Source organism: Malurus melanocephalus, unplaced genomic scaffold (assembly GCF_030028575.1).
Source record: "Malurus melanocephalus ecotype Western Australia unplaced genomic scaffold, MMel_1.1 scaffold_174, whole genome shotgun sequence".
In the NCBI taxonomy this organism is placed as follows: Eukaryota; Metazoa; Chordata; class Aves; order Passeriformes; family Maluridae; genus Malurus; species Malurus melanocephalus.
The window spans coordinates 257,343-280,908 of record NW_026623406.1 but is presented as its reverse complement, the minus strand read 5'-3'; the positions used below and the strand labels follow the sequence as shown (position 1 = coordinate 280,908).

Here is a 23,566-nt window from a genome sequence, read left to right as displayed (position 1 = left end):
CTGTGTCCTCTGCTAACACGTCCTTATTTTCCCACTAGTGAACAACTGTGCTCTGCCTTTGGCTGCCATCCCACATCCCTAGGACTGGCTCAGTTTCGGCTTTCTGTGGGCGATTTGTGGAACACACAAGGAAACAAGAGGATGAGCTCCCCTTGTGCTCCAGTGCTGGAGCTGCCTGGCTCTGGCTGCAGGGCTTTAGGACCCAGGGGTTGCTGAGTGGAGGAGGCTGAATCCCCTCCCGCCGTCATCCTCCTGCCTCTGCAGCTTTATTCCTACAGCCTTCAATGGTGACGGACTCCCTCCCACCCGGGCTGGCAGCCAGAGCCACAAGGCCTCGCTAGGACCGGATCCTGCAGCTCTATGGCATCTCCCAGGACCATCACCATCGTCGCCCTCTCCGTGGCCCTGGGGCTCTTCTTTGTCTTTATGGGGACCATCAAACTGACCCCCCGGCTCAGCAGGGATGCCTACAATGAGATGGTGAGTCGGGCAGCACGGAGGGAGGTGCTTTAGGGCTCTCCTGCCTTTTGGCAGGAGCAGAGGGGGATGCAGGGGGTGACTGCCCCGGAGCCCCGAGCCAGGGGCAGGAGAGGGAAGAAGCTTATCTGGCTCCTTACTTGATAGTCATGGAGAGAAGCCAATAATACGCAGTGCCCAGGATATCCTGGCAGCCATGGGCTCCAGCTGAGCCTATCCACGGAGGAACCTCTGGTGGATAAGGCTGGGGAAGGGAGGCAAGGATGGGGGAGCACAGCACACACAGCCCCCAAAGGATGGGGAGACACGGGTCTCTAAAAGCAAGGCCTGAAGAAGAGCCAGACGTGSAGCAGGCAGGGACAGCTGATCTCTGAGAGGAAACCTGCCCATTGGTGGGGGGTAGGAAAAACAGATGCCTGCTTTGGCAGATGTTCGTCCTCAAAATTCGATGCTTTAAAGCAAGGATAATGACTCTGACTGTCCTTACCTCACCAGACTTGTGCAGGGATTAATTAATGATTGTGAAATGCTTCAAGATTCTTAGCTGGCAGCGGAAGGTATTATTAATAGTTACCTTATTATTCTCTTTGGCCTGGGAAATGAGCCTCTCCTCCTCTTGCCTAAGACCAGAGGGGTGAGGAGAGGACGGAGAAGTCACTGTATCTATTTCTCACTTGGTGAGCTGTTTTATGCTCCTCTCTGCTCAGGGCCAGCCCTGCTGCAGGGCTTTGCCAGCTGCGAGCTGCAGGCAGGTGGGGGACTGGCTGCCACATTTTGCTTTCTCATCTGTGTTTATTTATTCTCCTGCCCCTTCYCTYCTGCCTCCCCAGTTATTTATTGTGRTRGTTGAAATTGTTGGTATAATTTTTGTGMCCCTAAAACAACCGTGCTGGAAGTTTCCAGCACATTCTGCTCTCTCCCTTTGCTCCACCTGCCCAGCTGCTTTTTCTTAGCTCTCAAGTAACATCAGAATTGCAGTGCCTAGTCTGCAGCCCAGCACAGGGATCTCACAGAGGAAAATCCCCAAGAAGTAACTCATGGGCAAGAGACACATGAGGTAAAACCCCTAGAAAATAAAGCTCTTAAGCTTCTGCTACAGAGAAAAAAAAAAACAAACAAAAACCCCAAAACAAAAAACAACCCAGCACACAGACTTTAGAAGCATTGCAAAATGCTTGCTCTGTAAAATATTTCGTTTCTGTGTCCCTTTCTGTTTTACCAAGAGTCAGGCCTACAGGTAGGAATTATCTCAGATTTTGTAGGGAGAAAGCAGGTATTACACAGCACCATTATTCTTCATAGCCCATATTGTTACATATTCATGGCTCATTGGGCTCTCCTGCCTTTGCTGTGCTACATACTGTGGTGGTCTGTCATGTCATGCAGACARTTAGGAAAAACCTGACCTTGCTAATCCATAAGGATGGCTTTTTGCCCCCAGCAAACACAGAACATCTGTTATCTCCCTAAAMCACCAAACTTGCAGTTTTTCATTCAGCAAAAACCACATTAGCTTGTCTATTAAAATACCAAAAATATCAGAGTACTCTAGGACATTCTTATAGTACATTTCTTAAAAAAGCTGTATTTTCCACAACTGTTTAAAAATAGTCTGCTCTGAGGTTTTAGTCACCGATGGTTTAAAATACATCCTTACAATGGATCCACTTGGAGTAAATGTATCATAAGATCTTCAATTATTTTGTAGCAAAAAAATGACAATGCTGGATATTTTTTGGCCACATGTGAAGCATCAGAAGGAAGCATCAAAATCTACAGAGACATGGGGAAGTTCTGTTTGCCTGTAATGTAGGTTTACAAAACCATATGGAAGTAAATCCACAGTCTGATAAGTGCCTGTGWGAGCTGAACAATCTGTACCTGAGATTTGGCTTCCATTTCCCTCATGCTGATTAGAAAACAGAGAACACGGTGGCAAGAATGTCTTCAGGGATATTATACTCAAGTCTARGTGGAAATAATTTCAGTGTCTCACATAATTGGGAGCCTTATTAAAATATATATAAAAGGGAGATATTTGATTGTATAATAAAAAAAGAAAAAAAATCCCAAACAAACCAATAAGCCCATCAGCACCTAAAGTTCAAAGGCAAGAACCTGGACATGTGTAAGGACAAAGGTTGTTTCTTTCCCCCCCAAAATGAGGCAGCTGTGTAAGCAGTCTGAGTCTTGCAACTTATACTGCTCCTAAATCCAGCATAAACCAGGGAGCTAATAATGTCAAAGTCAGCTTGCTTTCACCTGAGGAAAGAAAGGRTCAGAAATGTGTATAAGCACAGATAGGACTGGTGAATGAGCTTTGATGTGTAGTCCCACCCTAAGACTGCACTGCCCATAAACACTGCTGCAAGTTGWTTTGGGATATTGTAAGTTGCTTTGSGGTAGAAAGAGACTTTGGTATTTATTTGCTGTGTCTTGGCTTTGCAGGGATTTGGTGCATTAGTYTATTTTAAAGGGCAAATTACTTTAAGAGAGGGGTTTGTTTGTTTGTTTGTTTGTTTGTTTGTTTGTTTGTTTGTTTTAACAACATGGCTCTGCACTGGTAATTCTGGCAATTAGAACATCAGTTTTCAGGGTAAGGTGCATCTGGCCCAGTTGTAGTTCCAAAGATGGATGTGAAGTTGCAGAACTGTTTTCCAGTGAGGAGACAACAGCTTCTAAAGGGGGAATTGCAGAATGATGGGTTAATATCCCCCCAAACAGAAGTTTTACAGATTGGGTATTGTGCCAGAGGGGCCTGTGATGACTGAAATGATTTTTAGGTCATGTTGCACATCAGTCTGTTTCAATGGAAGTCACCTTTGCCTTCACTTTCTCACATGATGTCCTTGTCTGCTTGATTCCAGAAACGAGCGTACAAAAGCTACGTGCGGGCCCTGCCCATGCTCAAGAAGATGGGAGTGAGCTCCATCCTCCTCCGCAAGAGCATCGGCGCCCTGGAAGTGGCGTGTGGCATTGTCATGACACTGGTGCCTGGKCGCCCCAAAGACGTGGCCAACTTCCTCCTCCTCCTCCTCGTGCTGGCCGTGCTCTTTTTCCACCAGCTCGTGGGAGATCCCCTGAAGCGTTATGCCCACGCCCTGGTTTTTGGGATCCTGCTCACCTGCCGCCTGCTGATTGCCCGCCAGCCCGAGGAGCTGCCACCGGAGAAGAGGATGCTGTCSGTGAATGGGGATGAGCAGCCACTCATCCATGAAGCAGCTCCCGAGAAAGGCAAAATGAAGGTATCCTAGTTGAGTGCATGTGAGGAAACACGGACCCTCGAGGCAGCTCTCTCCAAAATCACCCAGAAAATTTGGTTTTTATTTACCTATTTGCATATTTTTTTGTCTGTCTAAATAAAGTTGCACTTGGGGTCTGAGAGATACAAGGTATGTCTACACTGTAGTCTTGCTTTTGCTGCTGCCCTGTAACGTAGAAAAACACAAGCTAGCTTCCACGGGGACAGCTTGGAGGCAGTCAGCAACCTGGCTGGAGCAGTGCTGGCCTCAGCAGGAGCTGAAAAACCAGACTGAGACCTTGGGCAGACACCTGGATGGGCAGCCAGGCTGCCTTGGCACTGCTGCAGTGGGGAGAGCAGTYCCTGAGTGCCAGCCCTGAGCCCCACGGCAGCAGAGCTGGCCTGGTGCACTGCTGCTGCCCGGAACAGTGGCTGGGCAGGACATGACCGGTGTCCCTGTGCTGGACTGTGCAGCCCCACACACACATCTGCATTTCCCTTTCCATAGTCAAAGGGTGAAAAGGACCCTATTACCAAAAAAGTGCTGTTTGTTGTGCTGGAGAGAGGGATTCCTTAGGCTTTGCTGCCTCTGTGCCTAGTCCTTTCTATAGAATGGTTATCCAGAGAAAATAGGGGATGCTCTGTTCACATCTTCCTTGATTTCCACACAGAGGCTCCAAAACTGGGACAATGGCCTGATAACAGCATTTTTTTGCTTCACATGAGACAGTAGCATTTCTTTACGCTTCTTGGCAGAGTGTAAGGGTCCCTGGAGAGGGGATGGGGAGCAGAACTGCCCAAAGAACTCCAAAATATCTCTCTTATGTTGGCAAGTAGCACTGTGCTCCCGTTCCTTGCGAGAAAAAAAACTTTTTTTTTTTTTTTCCCCACGGCTGCTGTGACTTTATAGAATTGTTGTTTATTTCTGGTAGATGAGGGTCTGAACAATTGCAGGTACCTCACTGCTCATCCCACATACAGCCTCAGTGAGCTGGGATAAGTCCTGTTACCAGAGCCTGAATCCCTGTGTTGTATCTGAAATCTTAGAGTGTCATAAGGAGCATGTGTTACCTCTGAATTATTTGTCTGGTTTTCTTAATGTTTGTCTGTTTTCAGTTTTTCCTTTTTTTTTTTTTTATTTTGTTACCTCTGAATTATTTGTCTGGTTTTCTTAATGTTTGTCTGTTTTCAGTTTTTCCTTTTTTTTTTTTTTAATTATTCACAAAAATAAACTTTTTGAAATTTGGAGAAAAATGTCTTTACAGAAACCAATTTCTTATTTGAGAGACACATCTGAAAGCACTTTCTTGTGGTCAAATACTGCACCTAAAATGGGCAGAATCATGTTAGGCAATTTCAGAGACAAGGTGATGCGGAGTGGAAGTCAGATAAACTCTACTTGGTGATACATTATTAACCACAGATATTTAAAAGAGACATCTGGATTTTTTATTGAAACTGTCTCAAATAAATTTCTGTTACAGTTCAATGTAGCAGTGAGAAAAGGTAACTCCAGTAAACTGTCAGCATTGTATCTCTATGAAAATTGATGATGGATGTTCATATGCAGTTTTCTCCTGAAGTTTGCTGCTAAAACAGATATAGCCCTATATAAATATATGTCTGTATGGTGAAAAAGACTCCTTCCAGAGCTCCAGATGGACTAAATATCTCTTATCAGATGTGCACCCTGAGCAAAAGAACAAACTTCTGTTAGACAATTTCATCTCCACAGACTGTCTCAAGGTCACCCAAAATATAAACAGAATTTGTTTTACTTTCCAAAAGACACTTTAACTACCATRTCCTGACTGRGGTTACTAAAAATGTTTTAATTCAYAACCAAATAAAAATACCACCAACTCAAGCCCACATCATGCTGTGCATTCCTACACAACTGAWCTGCTGCTGCAGCCCTTTCACCCATACATCCAACCCTGGAAACCTTTGGGAACAATTGTTTTGTGACATTCCTCCCTGAAGCTTGTAGAGATAATAATAAAGCATCCCACGGAGCAAAGCCTGTATCTATAAAAGCTTCAGACTGTTCAATGAATACTAAAGAAGTTCCCTTTTATCATATTTGCAGGGATATGAACAACTGACCCGCAGCAGTGGCTGCGTGTTCTTTGTTACAGACCGAGACAACCCATCTTGGAGCCCAGTAACAAGAATTCTGTATTTATCTTAGCGGGCTGACCTCCGTCACTGMCCCCCAGCATTAAACAGCTATTTTTGGAAGCTTCCAGCCATCTGTGCTCGCTGGAAGTGACAAGAACAGACCCACTCCTTCTGTAAGACCTCGATGCTAATTTTTTGTTTTTTTTAATTCTTGCCTTCTGTTTATCCCCCATGCGCTTTTCTATCTCGTCTCCACGCCCCTATTTTTATTCCGGTTGGCCTCACCCAGGAGCCACTGTGTAGAGCCTCGAGTTTATATGTACCTTTTTCCCCCTCTCTCTTTTTTAAAACGGGATCTTAGGCTGGCGTTCCCAGCCCCATGCACACGGAGACCCCTGAGGAGAGGGAGAACTTCCCCTCAGGGGAATTCCCGCCCCGCCAGGCCCGGGCCGGCCCCGCCCCTCACGGGCTGCGCATGCGCAGAGGAGCCCGGCGCAGGAAGGGCGGAAGCGCCGCCGCCATTCCCGCCCGTGACACTCAGTGTCAGCGCTGCGCATGCGCGGAGGGGCGTGAGGGAGCCGGCGCGCGCGGCTGCGGGCAGTGCGCCTGCGCGGGGCGGTGGCGGCGGGGTTTGAACGCAGGGACGGTTGGAGCCGGCGGGAGGCGTCTGTGGAGGGTCAGTGGCYGTGGAATGGTCAGTGTTCATGGGATGGTCGGCGGCTGTGGGAGGGGGTGATGAGTGCCCAGGGCAGCCGGAGGGTCGGTTGTTCTGGAACAGTCAGTGGCCGCGGCAGCGGGATGGTCAGCGGCCTCTAGGAGGGAGTCAGTGCTCAGAGCAGAGGGACGGTTGGTGGTCGTGGATGCCGAGTGGCCAGAGCAGAGGGAGAGTCACTGGGCGTGGCAGGGGGTGGTCAGTGCCCAGGGTAGCGGGAGGGTCAATTGCCCTGGAGTGGTCAATGCCCAGGGCAGTGGCCGGAGAATGGTCAGGGGCCGTGAGAGGGGGTTGTCAGTGGCCAGAGCAGCCGGAGGGTCAGTGGTATGAGAGCAGTTGGTCAGTGACTCCCCCCTCTCCCCGACCCGGCTGTCCACTGGGGGCTGGAGGGCCCTTGGGCCGCCGGGCTGGGCTGGGCCGGGCCGGGCCGGRCAGGCCTCGCCCGCTCTGTCCCCTCGGGATGCTCTGAGCGAGTCACAGTGGGGGCTGCAGGGGAAGGGGGTGCCTGGGGAGGAGGGTGAGGGGGCTGGTGTCACACTCCTGTGYGGCAGTGTCAGCACCGAGGGTCGGCATGGGGCTGGCATATCAGCCAGAACTGCCTTTCCAGCCTGGTACTTCTGCTCTCCTCTTCACCAAACCTTTCTGGCAGAACTCCTGCAGGACAAAAKAAAACAAAACACATATAGAGAAGGTGCTGAGGAAGCTGAGAGAAAGCTGTTGCTGTACTCCAGAGTGTGATCACTGARCTTTGCTGCACAAGAAAGTGACAAACAAACTATAGGGAAATAGAGATTATTTTAACTTTGTAAGGAAGTGAGAGCTGAAGAGGGAGTATGAATTGAAAGTCGTTCTGTTTTATTGTGTCAGGAAAGGTAGGCTCCAGCAATCCAGGGACAGGGCTTCACACTCTACCAAGTCCAGGAAATCGTAGCAAAATTTCCTGGCTTGTGGGTAAAAGGTTGATCTCTCCAGCATACTGAGGAGAAAATGCCACTTTTTGTGGCTGTATTTCACCCAGAGCTGCGCAGTTTGGCACTGTCAGTAGCTCTTGTGCTTTCAAGAAAATTTGAAAGTTTTGCTAACATTCTGGCTATGTTGAGTTTTTTATCAAAATATTATRTAAGATTGTATCAGATAATTTTTAACTTGAAAGGAGCTTGTGTTAATTTTTACTTGGGAACTTTTTCTTCCTTTTTAAGTGAAAGATGAGAGCTTTGATACASTGTTGTTTGTGCATCTTCTGAGGATTTTGTCTGATCTTTAGGGGAGCAGTGAGCTCTAAATTATTTCTTCTGAATTTACTCTTGCCTTATGCAGGATGCCTCTAAAATCTGCTTGCCAGAAAAATGAATGTTTTTTCCTTGCAGAGAACCAGCTCTCTAATGTCCCTCAGCTGTGGGAGGTTTSTCTCTTTTCTTGCCTAATGAAGGATTGGCTCTCATATTACAAATGAGTAAAATTCTCCAGTCTCAGCTGGCAGTCTGAAAGGATGCAGCGAAGACGGAGTTCTAAGACCCCGAAGCAGCCTCTGCACGTTTTCCATAAAAGCCAAACTGATCTCTCTGCGTGGCGAAAAGGAGGGAGAATTAACCCTGAAAAAAGTTTGCAGAATAATCTATCTTCTAATGATCAGAAATATGATAGCCAGGAAAGYTCTCTGGAACAAGCTTTGAGCTACTTGGAGAAAGGTAAGAGCATTTTTAAGGTTGGCTGTCTAGGACTGAGAAGATAAAAACTACATTCTTAATTTACAAAATCTAATTTACATCTGTTTTCCCTCTTTAATCCCTGAGATATGTATTATTTCYTTAATGTCTTACAAGTTTGCTGTTGCTACTATGTAAAGAAAAAGAAATAACATAGAATGGTTTGGATTGGAAGGACCTAACCACCTGCCATGGGCAGGGAMACYTTCCARTAAAACAAGGTTGCTCAGGACCCCATCCAACCTGGCATTGGACACTTCCAGGGATGGGGCAGCCACAGCTTTCTGGGCAACCTGTGCCAGGGCCCCACCAGCCTCACAAGGAAGAATTTTTCCCAATTTCCCATCTGAAYCTTTGTTAGTTTGAAGCCATTTCCCCTTATCCTGTCACTACATGCTCTTGTAAAAAGTCCCTCTACRTATTTCTTATTAAAATGCTACTAATTTTAAAATAATTTTACTTCTTTTTCCCTGTTTAATCCCTAAGCTATGTAATTTTTTATGTGTTAAAAGTTTTTTCTCTCTTTGTTACTTTGTAAAAAAAAGGACTATATGGAGGGAGAGTTCAGAAAAGCCTTAAGTTAATTTCTGTTCAGAAGTTGTTTCATTGTGTGCTTGTCCTATTTGTTTTTCCTAGTTCAAAACCCTGTTGCACTGAAGAAGAACACTGTTCTGCAGAAACACTTGGCTACTGTGGAAAGCACTGCCCTGCAACAAGGGCTGCCCCCTGAAGCATTTGAGATACTGCTGAGTGCGGTGCTCAGTGGAAAATTTGGTAAAGCATTTATGTACTGCTGTTGTACCTTCTGTGAATGTGTCTTTTCCCTTTAATCAAACCTTCTGAGAGAATGTGTTTATGGTACTATATAAAATTAATTCTTCCAGTATGTTTTGGTGTAATTTTCATTTTCTTTTGTTAAGATGGAATCAATTATTTCTCATAATTCTTTGAGGTACAGGTATGTCCTGACTAAATTCCTATACACTTTGAGCAAGGAAGCTCTAAATAATTTTGTTCAGAGGGAATTTTGACCTAAGCTTCAACACCATATTGAAGAACCTGGTACATGAGCACCGTCTTATTTGAAATTGGTTTTTTTTTTCAGTTGATACGGTGAATACTCGTTTATTGAAGAGCCTCATTCCAACCTCAGTGATACCAGAAAGTTCTCTGGTTACAGCTGTGTCTTGGCTCTGTGCCAGCAAATGCTCAAGCAGCATCCAGGTAATTTATTAAGTGTTCAYGTAGTTATTGCTTCTGCACAGGAACCGTAAGAGCAGGTTATTTTGAGGAATCAAAAATCCAGAGTTTTTAATGTACAAGGTCTTACAAAAGATACTGTCGTTTACCAAGACTGGCAGAGATGCCCATTGCTGTAATGGCAGTGGCAAACAAGAAACACCTTATATGTGTCAGTGGAAATACAGCTCCTGCTTGTGTTGTATCTTTGAACTCCTCTCAGGAGGGGTCTCTCCACCAACATTTCTGTGAAATACTTCTGCTATGTAAGGCATCCTTCAACTTCAGTGATGTATCCCTTAGGTTATGTGCACCTTGGTTGTGGCAATGTGACTTAATGTTAGCCGTGTTTTTCATATTCACATGGTCTGCTCAAAGGTATACATGATAGAATCATTTAGATTGGAAAAGATTTTTAAGACCACGGAGTGCAGTCATTAACCTAATGATGCCAAACCAACCATGTCCCATTGATACACAAATAGGGTCCCATGGTTATAGAAACCAAAACCCAGTTGCCAACAGCAGTGATGGGGCCCATTATTTACCTGGTGAATCCCTTGTCAGATTTTCCTAATCTGAGTTACCCTTAAACTGTTTGTCTGTAGGTCTCTGGTTATCCTTGAGAGTGGTGTGTATCCTTACTGATTATGTCTCTGGAGTCGCCTACTGTCTCCTCTACCCTGCTTTAGCMCATCACTTAATGTAATATGGCTTTTTTCCTGTCTGCAGGTGCTTTTTTTAAGGTGGTTGATCACAGTGTTTGACTTCATCGATCACAAGGAACAACTTCATGCTCTCTATGGTTTCTTCTTCTCCTTCCTGCAAGATGAGAAAATGGTAAGGAGAGCTGAAGAACATATGAAACTGACAAAATAAAACTAAATGTGCATTGGTAGTATATTAATGCTAGAATTAGTCTGAAGTAGGTATTTAGAGACCATTTACTCATGGCTGGAACTTCTTGTATTTTCCCTTTGCATTACAAGATTGCTGGGTAGTTTAGATCCATAAGGAGGCAAGTACTGTAAGATTGCTGTGGTCTGTCTGCTTAAAAATGCTTCCAAGAATTGCTATTCTGTATCAGAGTGTGTGCCCATATATTCTGTCTGAATTCCCAAGAGTAACTGTGGTGCAGCAGTCTCTGGGATTGTCAGACATCAGCAGGTRAAGTTTCCTGCTCCTGGGGAGAAACTGACTTGTATACCTTGGGAAAAAAAAACCCAAAGTTTTTAGAGCACTGTTTATTTAAGGRTGAAAAACTAATTGCTGTTCTGCATAATTGATTTGAAATGTAGCTTAAAAGAGAACAAGCATTCAGGCAATTTCTGCCAYATGGCGACTGTAAAACCCAGGAATTTTCAAGTGTTTGGATTCAGTGCTTATTAAGATGATCTTGGYCGTTATGTTAGGTATGAAATTGTTAATATTCTTTCAGTTTAGGATATTTTTGTGGTTAAGACAAACTCCCAAAGTTCCAAGTTATATTTCTTGTAATGTTATTAATGGTTTTAGGTTAACTTTAGTTATAGTCTTTCCATAAAACTGGATTTTAGTTCTTACTGTTTAAAATAGCATTTTCAGGCATGATGGGTCAGTTGGAAAGTGCACCAGAGTTAGTTTGAAACTAATTTAAGACCCTTTACAGACTCTACTGCCATTAGAAGCTCTAAAAATGWATATTGGTTCAAAGGTGCCTTTCCTTTTGAAAATGTAATTGCACTTTCGCTGCTGACCCTTGTAATTTCTAGACCATGTTCCAAAAGAAATGATCCAAGTTAATGAAATRGCTTGGTTACTGTCAGGACTGCTCACAGTGCAGATAAAGTTTTAAATCAAGTTGATATTTGGCACTGTCTCTCTTGCTGGTTTTTGTGTTTCCTGGCTGTGTGTCTACAGCAGCAGGAGAGCTCATGGCTGCCTTTGCTTTGCAGTGCCCCTACATCTGCCACCTGCTCTACCTGCTGACCCGGAAAGAAAGTGGTGAGTCTCACCTGTGTGAGCTGGAGAACCATTTTGTTTCTGATTCTGTTTGCTGGTAATGCCTTTTTTTCCAATACAATATTAGTACAATGATTACCCAACATTGTACTTTTTAAGGCAAGGAAGAATGAGTGGCAATTCAGGCAAAATTTTGTGTGACACTTGCTGAATTGGAAGCCCCTCTCTTAGCCTTATTTCTTATTGGAAATAAGGATGATTCATTCTGCTTACTTTGCCATGACTTTATTAAAAAATGGTTTTTACATAATTTTCCTTAAATGTTTTTAAAATCCTTTATCTTCTTAATTGTATTTCCAGTCAAGCCTTTTCGGATTAGGAAATTGCTTGACCTCCAAGCAAAAATGGTGAGTTTATTTCTRTTCTTGTAGAATTTGAACTGTGGTTAATAATGCACTTTGCAAGACTAATGTCCTTACAGAGTGGAGAAGAGTGGCTGGAYTAGGAATTGTAGGTTTTAGTCTTTGTAGCATCAAAGCTTCACTCTTGCATGTGCATCCCTGATTTTCATGCATGTTTTGTGAGCACATACAATGATGTACACAAAGCTCTGTGTTTTGTGACTAGGTATGGTGAAATCTCTGAAGCAAGGGGCAACTTCATTTATCTATGACAGTCTWTAACTTCCTATTCATCTTCCTTTTGCAAGGGGTACCAAAAATTACTGAAAAATGTGAGATTGTAGAGGACCTTGCTTCCTTTTTTGTAAGAAAAAAGCCATTGCTAYAATAATATGGTTTTTAGATAGCAGAAGACTATTTTTCATAGCTTTGATTGTTACATTGCTTTTCATTAGTTATGACTACAGAAAGGTCTTCAGTCCTCTTCCTATGGTATTTCATTGACCCAATTTCTGTTGTTTCTGTCACTTTCAGTTGTTTATGGTTGCATGGTGACATGTAGCTCTAGAAATTTAGCTTTAACTGATCACTGGGGGTTTTTTTGCTCCTAAAATACAGCATTCAGTTTCTATATTAAGAGCATACCCCACGTTTTCCCTCTTGTTCTGTCATTTGACAGGGAATGCAGTCTTATCTGCAAGCTCTACTGTCACTTTACAAACTTTTCTGCCCGGAACAGGTGACCATAACCCTTCCTGGGAAAATGAAGGTAAGGAATTAGATTTAGTCAATTTGAAATCAGGATTTACTACGGCATTTGTACAGAGCTTTCCATTTAAGCTGTAGCAGGATTTACTGGTGAAGATTAATTCTATTTTTTCTTTTCACTGAGTAAAATCAGGTTTAGATGAGGATTCCTTGCCTTGTGTTTTGTTTCCTCTTCAGCATAATGAGATGATTTGGTATGGAATGACATCTACCTTTATCTTATGAGGATTACTTTAATCCTTCTTTTGATGCTCCTGGTGGCATTGACTTGTTTCACACAATATAAAGTTCTTCAGGAAATAAACTGTCTAATTTGTCAAGGCATTGTTCTATTTACTGACATTCTCAAGTACAAATGACAATGGAAGTAAATAGCTTTGCACTTGGAAAGATTGTGTCATAGGAGAGAGAAAGAAGCAGGTAAAAATCAGTAGTAAAAACCAGTAAAAAGTAGTGAACTGATTTGTCAGAGCCTCAAGGAACAGCAAAAAACTACTCCTCTTTTAGAGAGGCCTATGTATATGCTCAGCCCCAAGTAGAATACATGTAGCAGAACCAGATGTATAACCCAAAAGAGCAGCAGGTGAGACTTAAATTGTGTGGCATTTTTTTTAATGAGTTAGACTTGAGTTTGAGGTTTTTTGTAGATTTTTTAGAACAGACATTTAATTTACATGAAGGCAAGTTGAGTTTCTATAAAATAAAATTTGTTTTATTTCAATCTGTTTGTACTTTTACAYTGTTCTATAAATTTATACTTTGCATTGTGCTGCAGTCATCTGTTGGAGAATTTACATCTGTCAGGCAGCGTTGAGTGTCTCTGTGTGACTGTGGTGCTGTTTATCAGAATAGAAACTGATCTTTCTGTTGCTTTGTCTTAGCCTGGCTTCTTGYATGGATGTCTGATTTCTGTTTTCAGACTTATTTCAAGAGTTCAGAGGGCCCGTGGAAAGCAGCCATCACTGCAGTAAGGCAAAGAAACCAGGGACCCTCTCCCCTGTCCCAGGCAGTGTTTTTAGGCACATCTCAACCTCAGTCACGAAAAAGGGTATGTTGTAGGCCTAAGACACACCCTAGAAGATGCCAAGAAGTGGTTTTCATTATGAATATTGGCTAATAAYGGGAGTCTGGCTTTATTTCAACACTAGAAAGGGGGCAGTCACTATATAGAAATGCAGCAATCTATAATAATGAAAGTTTGGATACCTCTTTTGTAAAACTGGGTCTTTCTGGGAACACTGTTCATGAATGCACCCAACTACTTTGGAAGCAGAGTCATTGCTATTCCTTTGTGTTTCTTTTCCACAGAAATGGAACGCTCAGTTGGTTATACCTGCAAGTAGTACAAACACAAATAACTTAGAAGAGGACAGGGAAAAGAGCAGTGTTGAGTCGTACAGCGCAAATGCGTCTTTTCCAGTGGAGCAGCTGCGCACCTTCCCTCAGCTCCTACAAAACATTCACTGTCTAGAGGTGAGTTTCAGGAAGGTCTTGGTGAATGKTTTYGGAGAYCAAAGGATAATCCTTTATGCCCTGTTTATATTTGAGTAGCATGTGGGCTATCTAGTTTTAACAGAGCATCTAGTCCTAACTAAGGMTGGTGGATGAGTCCTGGAGATGGTMTTGTTGCTGGTAAAAAGATTGGGCATGAGATTCTCTGGCAGTTTACTGATGTAAATACTGAATAATTCTTTCTTTACTTTTTCTCTTGCAGTTTCCCTCCCAGATGGGTTCAGTGCTAACAAACCCCTTATTGCTTCATTACATGAACTGTGTGAAAGATGAATCTATTTACCTGAGGCTCTACTATTGGATGGGCCAGATGCTCCAGGAAGGTAGGACCTTTAGGATTATCTTGTGGGGTAGGGAGGTAAAGGATGTCTGAGGCTTTTCACTTTTCACTAATGCTACTTTGCTATTCAGATTTATCGTGATGACCATATAGTGTTAAAGCAGCTACTGGAAGRGAACTGAATTTGGTTTCTCATTGTTCTTGCTGTGCTCGTATTCAAGTACAGTATTCTCTCCTGTTCAGAATGCACCTGGTGTGTGGTTGATAACCCAAATGAAGAAGAATTCAAGAGCTTCCTGGACACTGTCTACAAGGCAGAATGTTTCTTGCAGGTAAGTGCATGTTTTGTGGAAGCCAAGGTTTTCACAAAGTCTTCCCTCAAAGAACTTCTGGGACTTACCTGTTTCCTGTAGTAATTCTGAGACAGTGACTCAAGCAATAAAAATACCTGTATCTATAGCAAGTCAATGTTCTGGAAATGTCCTTGTGTTCTTCCTGAAAATAATCTGAGAGTGATAATTTGAATGTCCTGGCAAGTTGCATAGCTGGAAGGAGGTGCAAGCCTCYTCAGTGATGTGAGCACAGCAAGTTGCAGTCATATGAGATAAATCTTTGAATGCTTCTCTTCTCCTTTGTAGGAAGGACTTGCTGACTGTGAAGAGTTCCTGTATAGGACCCTTCCTCTCTGGGATGGTGTCTGCTGCCGGTCAGAAGTCCTCAGACTTGTGAGTTGGATCCCCCTCAGCAGTGTCTCTGGTATGTGCTGCAGATCTTTGGGTGAGGTTGGACAGTGGGGATATCTTGGGACATAGAATTTGTGTACTGATATCATACTGCTTTCTCATTTATTTCAGACATTAAGTCAAATCTCTATGATCCACTGGCACAGCTTTTTTACACATCATCCATTTACTTTAAGGTAATTTAAGTGAATACAATGGCTATTTGCTTCTAGTTGATACTGCTATCTGCACTTGTGTTAGGTGTAGCAGTCTGAGGAATTGTATAGCGAACTTCGTTTTGAGAAGTCTGTGCCCAAACAAGGGTAAAATATACACCTACAGTTTCAACTTCTTTAGGAAATTGGTGCCTTTAAGAGATCTTCTGTTTTATATTAGAATTAAGCTGGGGCACTGGACATAAAAAGAACTGATGGCACACAGCACAATTGTTTGTTTGTTTTACTGCAGTTTTAACTTAACTCACTATTTGAAACTCGCATTTTTCAGGAAAAGCTATATAATACATACATTCAATTCTAGGGGACATGCAACTATGTCACTGCTCCTGAGAAGCTCCGGGTACTTTTCCTTAGATATGCCAACTCTCATGGCATTTTTGGTTTAGAATTATTTGCTTGCATAAATTGTCATCAACGTGACTTCTTTTGGCTTTTGCAGTGCAGCGTTCTTGAGACCCTGAAACAGCTGTTGCAGAACTGGTTAAATTGCAATGYGATTCAAATGGATTCAGAGTTTTCTTCCTTGTAAGTTTGCAAACCATGTTCTGTGCATTGCTCAGCAGTGTATTTAGAAGTTTATTCTAGCCCTAACACACAGCATAAAGACCAGCTGGAAAGTTAATAATGTTATGATTCTGCTATATTGTTAGCTATCTTGTCAGTTCTGTTCTTTGTCTTTCTTTATTTCTGTTGGATATTGGATATTGAAGTGTCCAGGATTCAAAATCCTCATAAACCTGACAGTTGGGTGTTTATTATGGTGCTGATAATAATACATTATTGGCTGTATTGAAGAACAAGAGTCTGTTGCTGAGTGTTTGATGGGGCAAAAGCATAAACTTTGATTTTGTTTTACCATTTTCCATGCCGCTGTTTGCAAAGAGGTATCTGTACTGTTGTGCCATGTGTTTGCTGCAGGAACACCACCCTTTCTGGGCTAGTAAACGTGGTGGCTGAACTGGTCCACTTTGTTGGACGGATCTCTACTRTTGCACTGCGTTTGGAAAACAATTCCACGTTCTTGCTCTACTTCATTCTGGATTTCTATGAGACCGTGTGTATCCCTATTGTTTTGTCTTTCTTTTGTAATACTACTAAGGCTGTTTGCATTTTTTTTAAGCTAGAGCATAAAAACATCTCCTCATTGTAGTTTAAAAAACTCCATCATTAAATCCAAGAATATTCCAAATACTTGGTAGATCTACAGGTRAGAGCTGCTGCTATTGCATCCATAGGGAGAACTAAATAAGCTCCTAGAAAGTGGTTGCTCTTAATTCAGAGGTGRACTGGGGAAGAAGTAACAGTAGGACATAACATGCTTTTTTAATGCTGACTTAAAGAAAAGAATAATGATCACTTCAATTTCAAACAGTATATCTTGTTTTTTTCCCTTCAGTGTTTCCTTAAAAATGTGGGGTTTTTCCTAGTTTGTGCTGTAGGCAAACTAAATAGCATTAAATAGCTTTAAGTCTATTCTCCAGCTTCCTCATGTCCTCTCTGTATTTGTGCTTACTGTGAACTCCAGCCATGCTGTAACAATAGCAACAGCTCTTACAATTTAGGTTGGGAATAGTAGCAAAAACAGTGATGGTTCTGGGATCTATTTGTAACTAAATTGTCYGTTAAAAATGCACAAGTCTAATGGGTTTTGCAGAAGACACTCTGGTCTTCCCTTCTGAATGAAGTTGATGGATCTGGCTAGAATGCAGYGCCATGCTCTCTGTTTCTCTTACCTCCTTGAGGGTCTGTAATAAWGATTAATTTTGGCAGTAATAATCAGCCTGGATGTGCTTCATTCCTGCAGGTGTGTGACATGTACCTGAAGTACAATCTGCCTTTGCTGATAATGCCTCCTGCTGGGGTTTTCTACCCAGCACTGCTCTGCATGGATTCTGTCAACTTGAATCAGCTCTGCTACATTATGTACAGGTACTACAACAGGTGTGGGCTGCAGGGACTCCTTGTCTTCTCTTTCAGTCTCTTGGAAATTAAATTACTTTGTTGTAAAATCTGGAATCTACTTCTTGCCATGCAAGGCGAAAGTTCTACTCGTGCTTTCATGATAAAAGATTTTATAGTTGTAGTTCCTATCCTTTTTTTCAGTCTGTTATCCAAAGTAGCAGGATTCTGACCTCTTTCCCAGTATTATTTCCATATCTTTGGTATGTAAAGGAAGAATTTCCCCTGTTGTTTTGAGAGAACTAAAATCAGCCAGCTGGAATGAACAGTATAACTCTACAACTTCTACTCCTATGCTTTGACTATTACACCTGAGCTTTTCCTCAAAAGTTCTGCCTTGTGCTGAGTAGGGAGCACTTCTTCCACCTCCAAACTCCAGGAACTGGGGACTGCCCTGGGGACTGTGCTGCTGGCAAGGCCAAAGACAGCACTGTTTATTGCTCTGCARGATCCACCACCAAGGCTGCACTTCTTGGCCTTGTTAGTTCCGGTGGCTGCATCTGAGGAGAAGAGTAGCCAATAGCTGACAGCTGGTGCAGGGCTCTCCATGTGGCTTTTTCTCTAAGGAATCTTCAGGGTAATTAACATGACAGGACGGTCTCTAGGAAATAAGAGGAGCTAGTGCTTATTATATAGAACAACTGTCAAGTTGCATTACTTCCAGTGGCTTCTGTTTCTTTGCTTAGTGAATGAAAGTCTTCCTTCTTAAAAACACACTGCATTTCTCTGCTGATTTTAAGGYTGGATGTCCATTCTTGTGTGTTGCCTTTATGAAGGTGACTCTCCCAGTCAAACCGGTCATGTTTGAATCATTTAAGAAACTAATTGTATTAGATGTGTCCCTACTCTGCCAAGGGATAAAGTCGCTTTGAATTCTTTTTCATGTCTCTCTTTTTTACCAATAAAGTTTGATGATCTTTCTCATGGCAGAAACAAGTTTTCTTGATACATTCCTCCAGATTTTTTCAACACAGGCATGTAGTAAAAATTTACAAGCCCTTACTTCCTCCTTTTTGTTTTTTTTTCAGGTATCGAACCAACTTGGTGGCTGCAAAAGAAAATGAGCTGAGTAAAAAGGTATTGTGAACACATCYGTTATGTGCTAGAAAGACCTTTGCAAGGAATTGGGTTGAGTGGAGGGGAGGAGTACTAATGACCATTTTTTAAGKACTTGGAGGGAGTGCACAGCTGCTTTGAGGATGTTATTTATTGATTTGTTTTTTTCCCCTCAGAAAATACTKCAGTTCAAGTTCAGTAACCAGACATACCAAGAGTACAACCAGTACATAACAGCTATGGTGGGCTGTCTGTGGACATCCAGTGTATTCCAGAAGGATATTCATCCTCAAGGTCTTCGTATGGATGATGAACTGCTGAGTAAAACTGCAGTGAAGGAATTAAAAAACAGCTTTAACATTGTCTACCATCCAGCCATGATGGGCTACTCTGTTCACTTCCTGCAGCAGGTAATGGTGTAGGCCAAGATTGGGGCACCAGATGTTCTCTCTTGACGGTTTCTCTAGAGGTATCTCTGTGTCSTGGCTCACTTGGAGAGGCAACTGAGCTTTCAAAAGCTTCTGTGGCATTCTGTGTTTGTGTCAGATTAATGGCACAATTTGAAGAGTCTTTGTGTGGTATGAAAGCAGTTCAGTGTATGACTGTAGCAGTTYTGGATGTGAATTTTTACTTATGATCATTTTGAGATAGAACTAAAATAGCTAATTAATGAAATAAATGAAAATTCAGTAAAAGCTTACCAGAGATTCATCCTGCCCTACAAAACAGTGTGATCTAAGTATTTAAACTCTGGAAAATCAAGAAACCCATAGTTAACAGTTAACAGCTGGTCATAGAATTTGTTAGCGGTGCTTTCTGGCTCTTGTGGTAGATTTTGAGTATGACTTWTTAAAACAGAAATACAAGTAGCTGCTTCAAGCACAGGGGTAAGATAACATGGTGCTGTCTTGTGTGGTGTGAACTCTGCCAGGAGTTGTCTTGGACTGTGGGTGCCATCATGTGTTCACTGCAGCTGCTGAAAAGTGGAAGGAGCAGCCTGCCAGAGCTGTTATTGTTCCAAGATATGTGAGCTGCTCCAAGAAGCCAGGTTTTGTGGGCTGTCCAAGGGCTGCACAAAGATGCCAGTTTGTTGTGACAAAAGCTGGCAGGCTCGAGGCAAGCGTAGGTGTAACTCCTGGAATGTGGCAAGGGGCACCTGAGAAGTTGAAGCAAAGAATGCTGCTTAGGAATACTTGACAAATTTGCCTTTGTTTTGTGTTCAGTGTCCTGAATCAAGTTAGTTTGTGTCTTATTGTTGATTAAACCCAAATTTGGTCTTTGCTGGAGGAGGCTATTTTGGTTTTGTTAGACCAAGGAAAAGAAGTTGTACATATCTCAAATATTCTAATTTTTATTTTGAGGCTTCTTGGAATCATGGAATATCCTGCAATAGAAGGAACCCACAGACATCATAGAATCCAACTCCTGCCTCTGTAGAGGACAGCCCAAGAATCCCACTCCGTGCCTGAGAGTGTTTTCAAAACATTTCTTGCAYTTTGTCAGGCTTGGAGCTGTGACCACTTTCCTGGGGAGCCTGTTCCCGTGCCCAACCACCCTCCTTCCAAAAGGAGGAAGACCTTTTCCTAATATCCAACCTAAACTTTCCCTGACACAGATTCCTAATTCTTCTTTGTAGGTTTTGCACATAAACAAAACAAAAACAAACTACAAACCAACAACCATAAAACATAAACCAAAAAATACCCAACCTCAAAATCCCTTAAGAAACCCCCCAAAACCTTCTGGTTGGAAATTTTTGAATTGTCTTCCTACTGTAGAGCTAGGAGAGCTATTGCTTAGCAGCTATGACCAATATACTTCAAGGCAGGAGAAAATAATGTTGAGCTGCAGGGACACAGCAGTGCTGAGCACCAGAGGGCACTGCTCTGCAGCACAGGGGAGCACAAGCACTGATTTCAGTGTCGGTTCTCTCCTCTTGTTCTGTCTCATTGTTGGGAATTTCTAACGTTTTGAAAGGGAAACTTTTACATAGTGGAGAGACGATGGTAAAGATACCTGTGAATATTYCCTGTTGCTATTCTGTAATGCTGCAGCACAGGGCAAGAGGGTCCAGATGTTACCTTGCCACTTATGCACTGAGTATAATGCTGGAAGCCCCCTCTGAAGCAGGATTAAAAATCTCTGCATTTTTTTGCACACCTGCAAATTCCTGATTTAGGAGGGAACTAAGCAGAGACCCAGAAACTCTGAACATACTTTTAATCTGACTTGATGTTGTTTTATTCCCTCTCCTTAAGGCTTGTCCTGATGATACCACCTTCAACTTCAGATTTATTAAGGTAAGATTTCTTGTTTTAATAAACGGAAGCAGGCATTTTTCAGCAGCTGTATATAAGAGAATGAGGTGGTAATATTCACCAAGTCCACAAATGTTCTATAAAAATTTTGAAAGGGAAAAATTCCACCTGCAGGTTTTGATTCAGTCTCTTAACAGGGCCAAACAAGAAGACATCAACACTTACCTATCTAGTCACCTATGGTTAATGGTTTGAGATTTTACATCTTTCCTTCATGAGTCAGTGCARTATCAGGACAGGGCTGTTTGTTGTTCTCTTCAGGCTCCTGAGAAAGTGACATTCTTGCTGCACTTAAAAAATTAATTGATAATACAAATCCTGCTTCATATTATGTYTCTGAGACAGATAAGTAGCTTTGTTACAGCTTTGAACAGGAATCCTCCACTGAGCAATACATTGGCAGTWGGTTTTCCTTTCCTGTATCACAGCATGCTTCAAACCTGATCTGGAGGAATCACCACTAGTCATGGAAGGAAGATTTTAATATCCATGTTCATTTAATTTGTGATCTAATAGGCTTTGCTCTTTCTAGAACTGGTTTATAAAAGTTTATATAAACTTYCACTATTAAAGAAAGATGATGATTCAGTCTAAGAATGTGTATTGTATAATTGTGGGCATTTGGGAATAGGAGGTGACCCTGTGCACCTGTGGGTTTTTACAGATGTCAAACGTGGATGCTGTCACACAGGAAGGCAGTGTTTGCAGACCTTTTCAATTAAGAAAGGTAAAGCTTAAGAAAGGTAAAGCTTTGTTCTGCACATCTGACTCTTCTTTTTGGTTTACAGGGGAAGAAGTGGGACTGGTATCTGGAATATCTCTATGCTCAGGGTTTGAAGGGGCTGAAGGTCTTTATTGAGAGCAGCATCAGTCGTGTTTCCCAGGCCGCTCGCAGTAAAGCGGAGAACATGCAAATGTGACTCTGGAATTCACCGGAATTGTCATCTGGAGCAGACCAGCAGACTCTAAAGGACTGTGYCACTAATTCTTCCTCAGAGGAAAGAAACAGATCAATTACCCTTATCTCCACTTTTGTACTGACATCTCTCTTATGAAAATGAAAACACAGAAGGGTTGTTTAGGCTGGCTTGGTTCACTGGCACTGAACTCTCTCTTGTCCCTGCTGAATTTCTTTGGTCTGAAGCTGGTGAGCTGTGCTTCTATAACATCCACCTTTTTTACCCTAGTGTTTCTCTGTTGGAGTATCTATTTTGATTGAGAAACAAACATTTTCCATCTCAAAACTGCATTGAGCAGCGCTGTTTTATAAGTAATGCTGATCCTTGACCTGCTTTGTCTTCCTCAACAGCAGGTAATGAGGAACAACTAAATCAACTCAACAACTGAACAAAGCCTTTCAGGGATGCTGTGTGTGTATTGGATTGGAGCAGTGTGTTTCCCAATCCCCTGTAAATAGTRACTTTTAACAGGCTGACCAAGCTGACCTTCCTGAAATAAACTTTCATTTTGRGGCTTCCAGAAAAGACTTTTTGCTAGCTTAGGTTATAATGAATTTCTAATTCAGCTGGAAAATTTGATGTTCAGTTGATGGTTTATTGATTTGAGCCACCAGCTGACTGTTTTCTACTCAAAAGTACAAATGTGGCTTCCCTTTCTGTGTTCTTAGCTCTGTAGGTGTTGTGTATTATATGTGTACATATATATAATTTATATTCTGTAACATGTTTCCAATGTGTTACTTTGTAAAAAACTGTTCTACAAAATGCATCTTCTCCTGTCATTTTATTTTACCTCTGAGTATAAGCTGAGAGAAGCTGAACTGAGGTTTCCAAAATTTAAATGAACTTTATTTTTCTGCTATAAAGCAAGGTTTTAACCACCGGTGAGTTGGGTTAGATTATACTGAATTTTGCATTGTTAATCTGTACTTTGACTCAGTAAAGGAATCAGTCCTGAGAGCAACTCTGGAGCTACTAAAGATGTTTGCTTTCTTCATTTCCTCAAAATCAGACTGGTTGAGTACCACAGTTCTCAGCTCAAGTACATYTGGTTAATATTTCTAAAGTACTGCCCTTTTTCATCCATCTGTGTTACTCCAACTACTCTAAGTGCTGCTTGATAATTTTTGTCAAGAGAAACAGATTTTCAAAACCCTGATTATATTTCTTCAACAGAGGAAAYTCCAGCTATTACAAATTCCTCCAAGTGGATATGTTTCAAGATGTAACACATAACGAGTTTTATAATTTTTCTGTGAAGYTACCTTCAAAAAAGTGTTGGAAATGCTATTTCCACTTATACTGGAAAGCCTGTGCACTGCAGTCCCTGAAGACAGYTCAATCCTTAGTTTTTGTCCTTATACCATGCAGGTGTCTTCAGATGCTGACCAGACTCGTACTTCCACCCTGGGATTCTGTATAGGAATAAGGCTGGAGTGATTCCATGGGCCCACTGACAGATGTGTGCATGGCAGCCTCATTCAGTGGGGAAAGGAGCAGATGCAGGACATCTCCAAGAAGCAATAGCCAGGAAGACAAGGCTTCCTGTCAGCTGAGTGCTGCTTGGAGTTTGTGGAAGGTGCAGAGCTCTGCCAWTCCTGTCAGACTGGCAGGTGCTGCCAGAGGCTTCATTTCACTTGTGAAAGATGCCCACGTTCTTAARAGAGTGTGTGATGTAGGTAAATGTATTTAAAGGAGCTTATAACAGAATCCTTTAGGATATACTGAATATTTTACAGTTAATGGTCCCTGAGATCAGCTTTTCCTTGGGGTTGGTGTTTGGTTGAGAAAACACAGAATCATGTTCTGGAAGACTTGCAGCATCACAGGTCTTTTTATTATACCCTCTGTTATGAAAGCAGACKATGCACAGTTTTGACATTCAAGTGCACAGGTTGGGCACTTAGGGGTGCAC

At 42.4% G+C, this 23,566-nt stretch overlaps 2 protein-coding genes across 3 annotated transcripts; both read left to right on the top strand.

Moving 5' to 3' along the window:
- The first annotated feature begins 354 nt into the window (after positions 1-354).
- Positions 355-4,850, top strand: TMEM35A (transmembrane protein 35A). The gene is made up of 2 exons (XM_057372565.1): positions 355-480; positions 3,345-4,850. Exons 1-2 carry the CDS (start codon positions 361-363, stop codon positions 3,729-3,731), a joined length of 507 nt encoding a protein of 168 aa, XP_057228548.1. The 5' UTR covers positions 355-360; the 3' UTR covers positions 3,732-4,850.
- A 1,598-nt stretch (positions 4,851-6,448) lies between these two features.
- CENPI (centromere protein I) lies at positions 6,449-22,617 on the top strand. 2 transcript variants are annotated; one of them, XM_057372561.1, is made up of 21 exons: positions 6,449-6,515; positions 7,919-8,239; positions 8,894-9,031; positions 9,363-9,481; positions 10,229-10,336; positions 11,431-11,479; positions 11,798-11,844; positions 12,518-12,607; positions 13,526-13,654; positions 13,915-14,079; positions 14,321-14,441; positions 14,642-14,730; positions 15,037-15,154; positions 15,253-15,317; positions 15,799-15,884; positions 16,278-16,413; positions 17,164-17,288; positions 18,347-18,395; positions 18,551-18,784; positions 20,633-20,674; positions 21,481-22,617. In XM_057372561.1, exons 2-21 carry the CDS (start codon positions 8,041-8,043, stop codon positions 21,610-21,612), a joined length of 2,241 nt encoding a protein of 746 aa, XP_057228544.1. In that variant the 5' UTR covers positions 6,449-6,515; positions 7,919-8,040; the 3' UTR covers positions 21,613-22,617. The 2 variants fall into 2 exon arrangements, with proteins under 2 accessions (XP_057228544.1, XP_057228545.1); XM_057372562.1 differs by lacking the exon at positions 13,526-13,654.
- Positions 22,618-23,566: the final 949 nt, after the last annotated feature.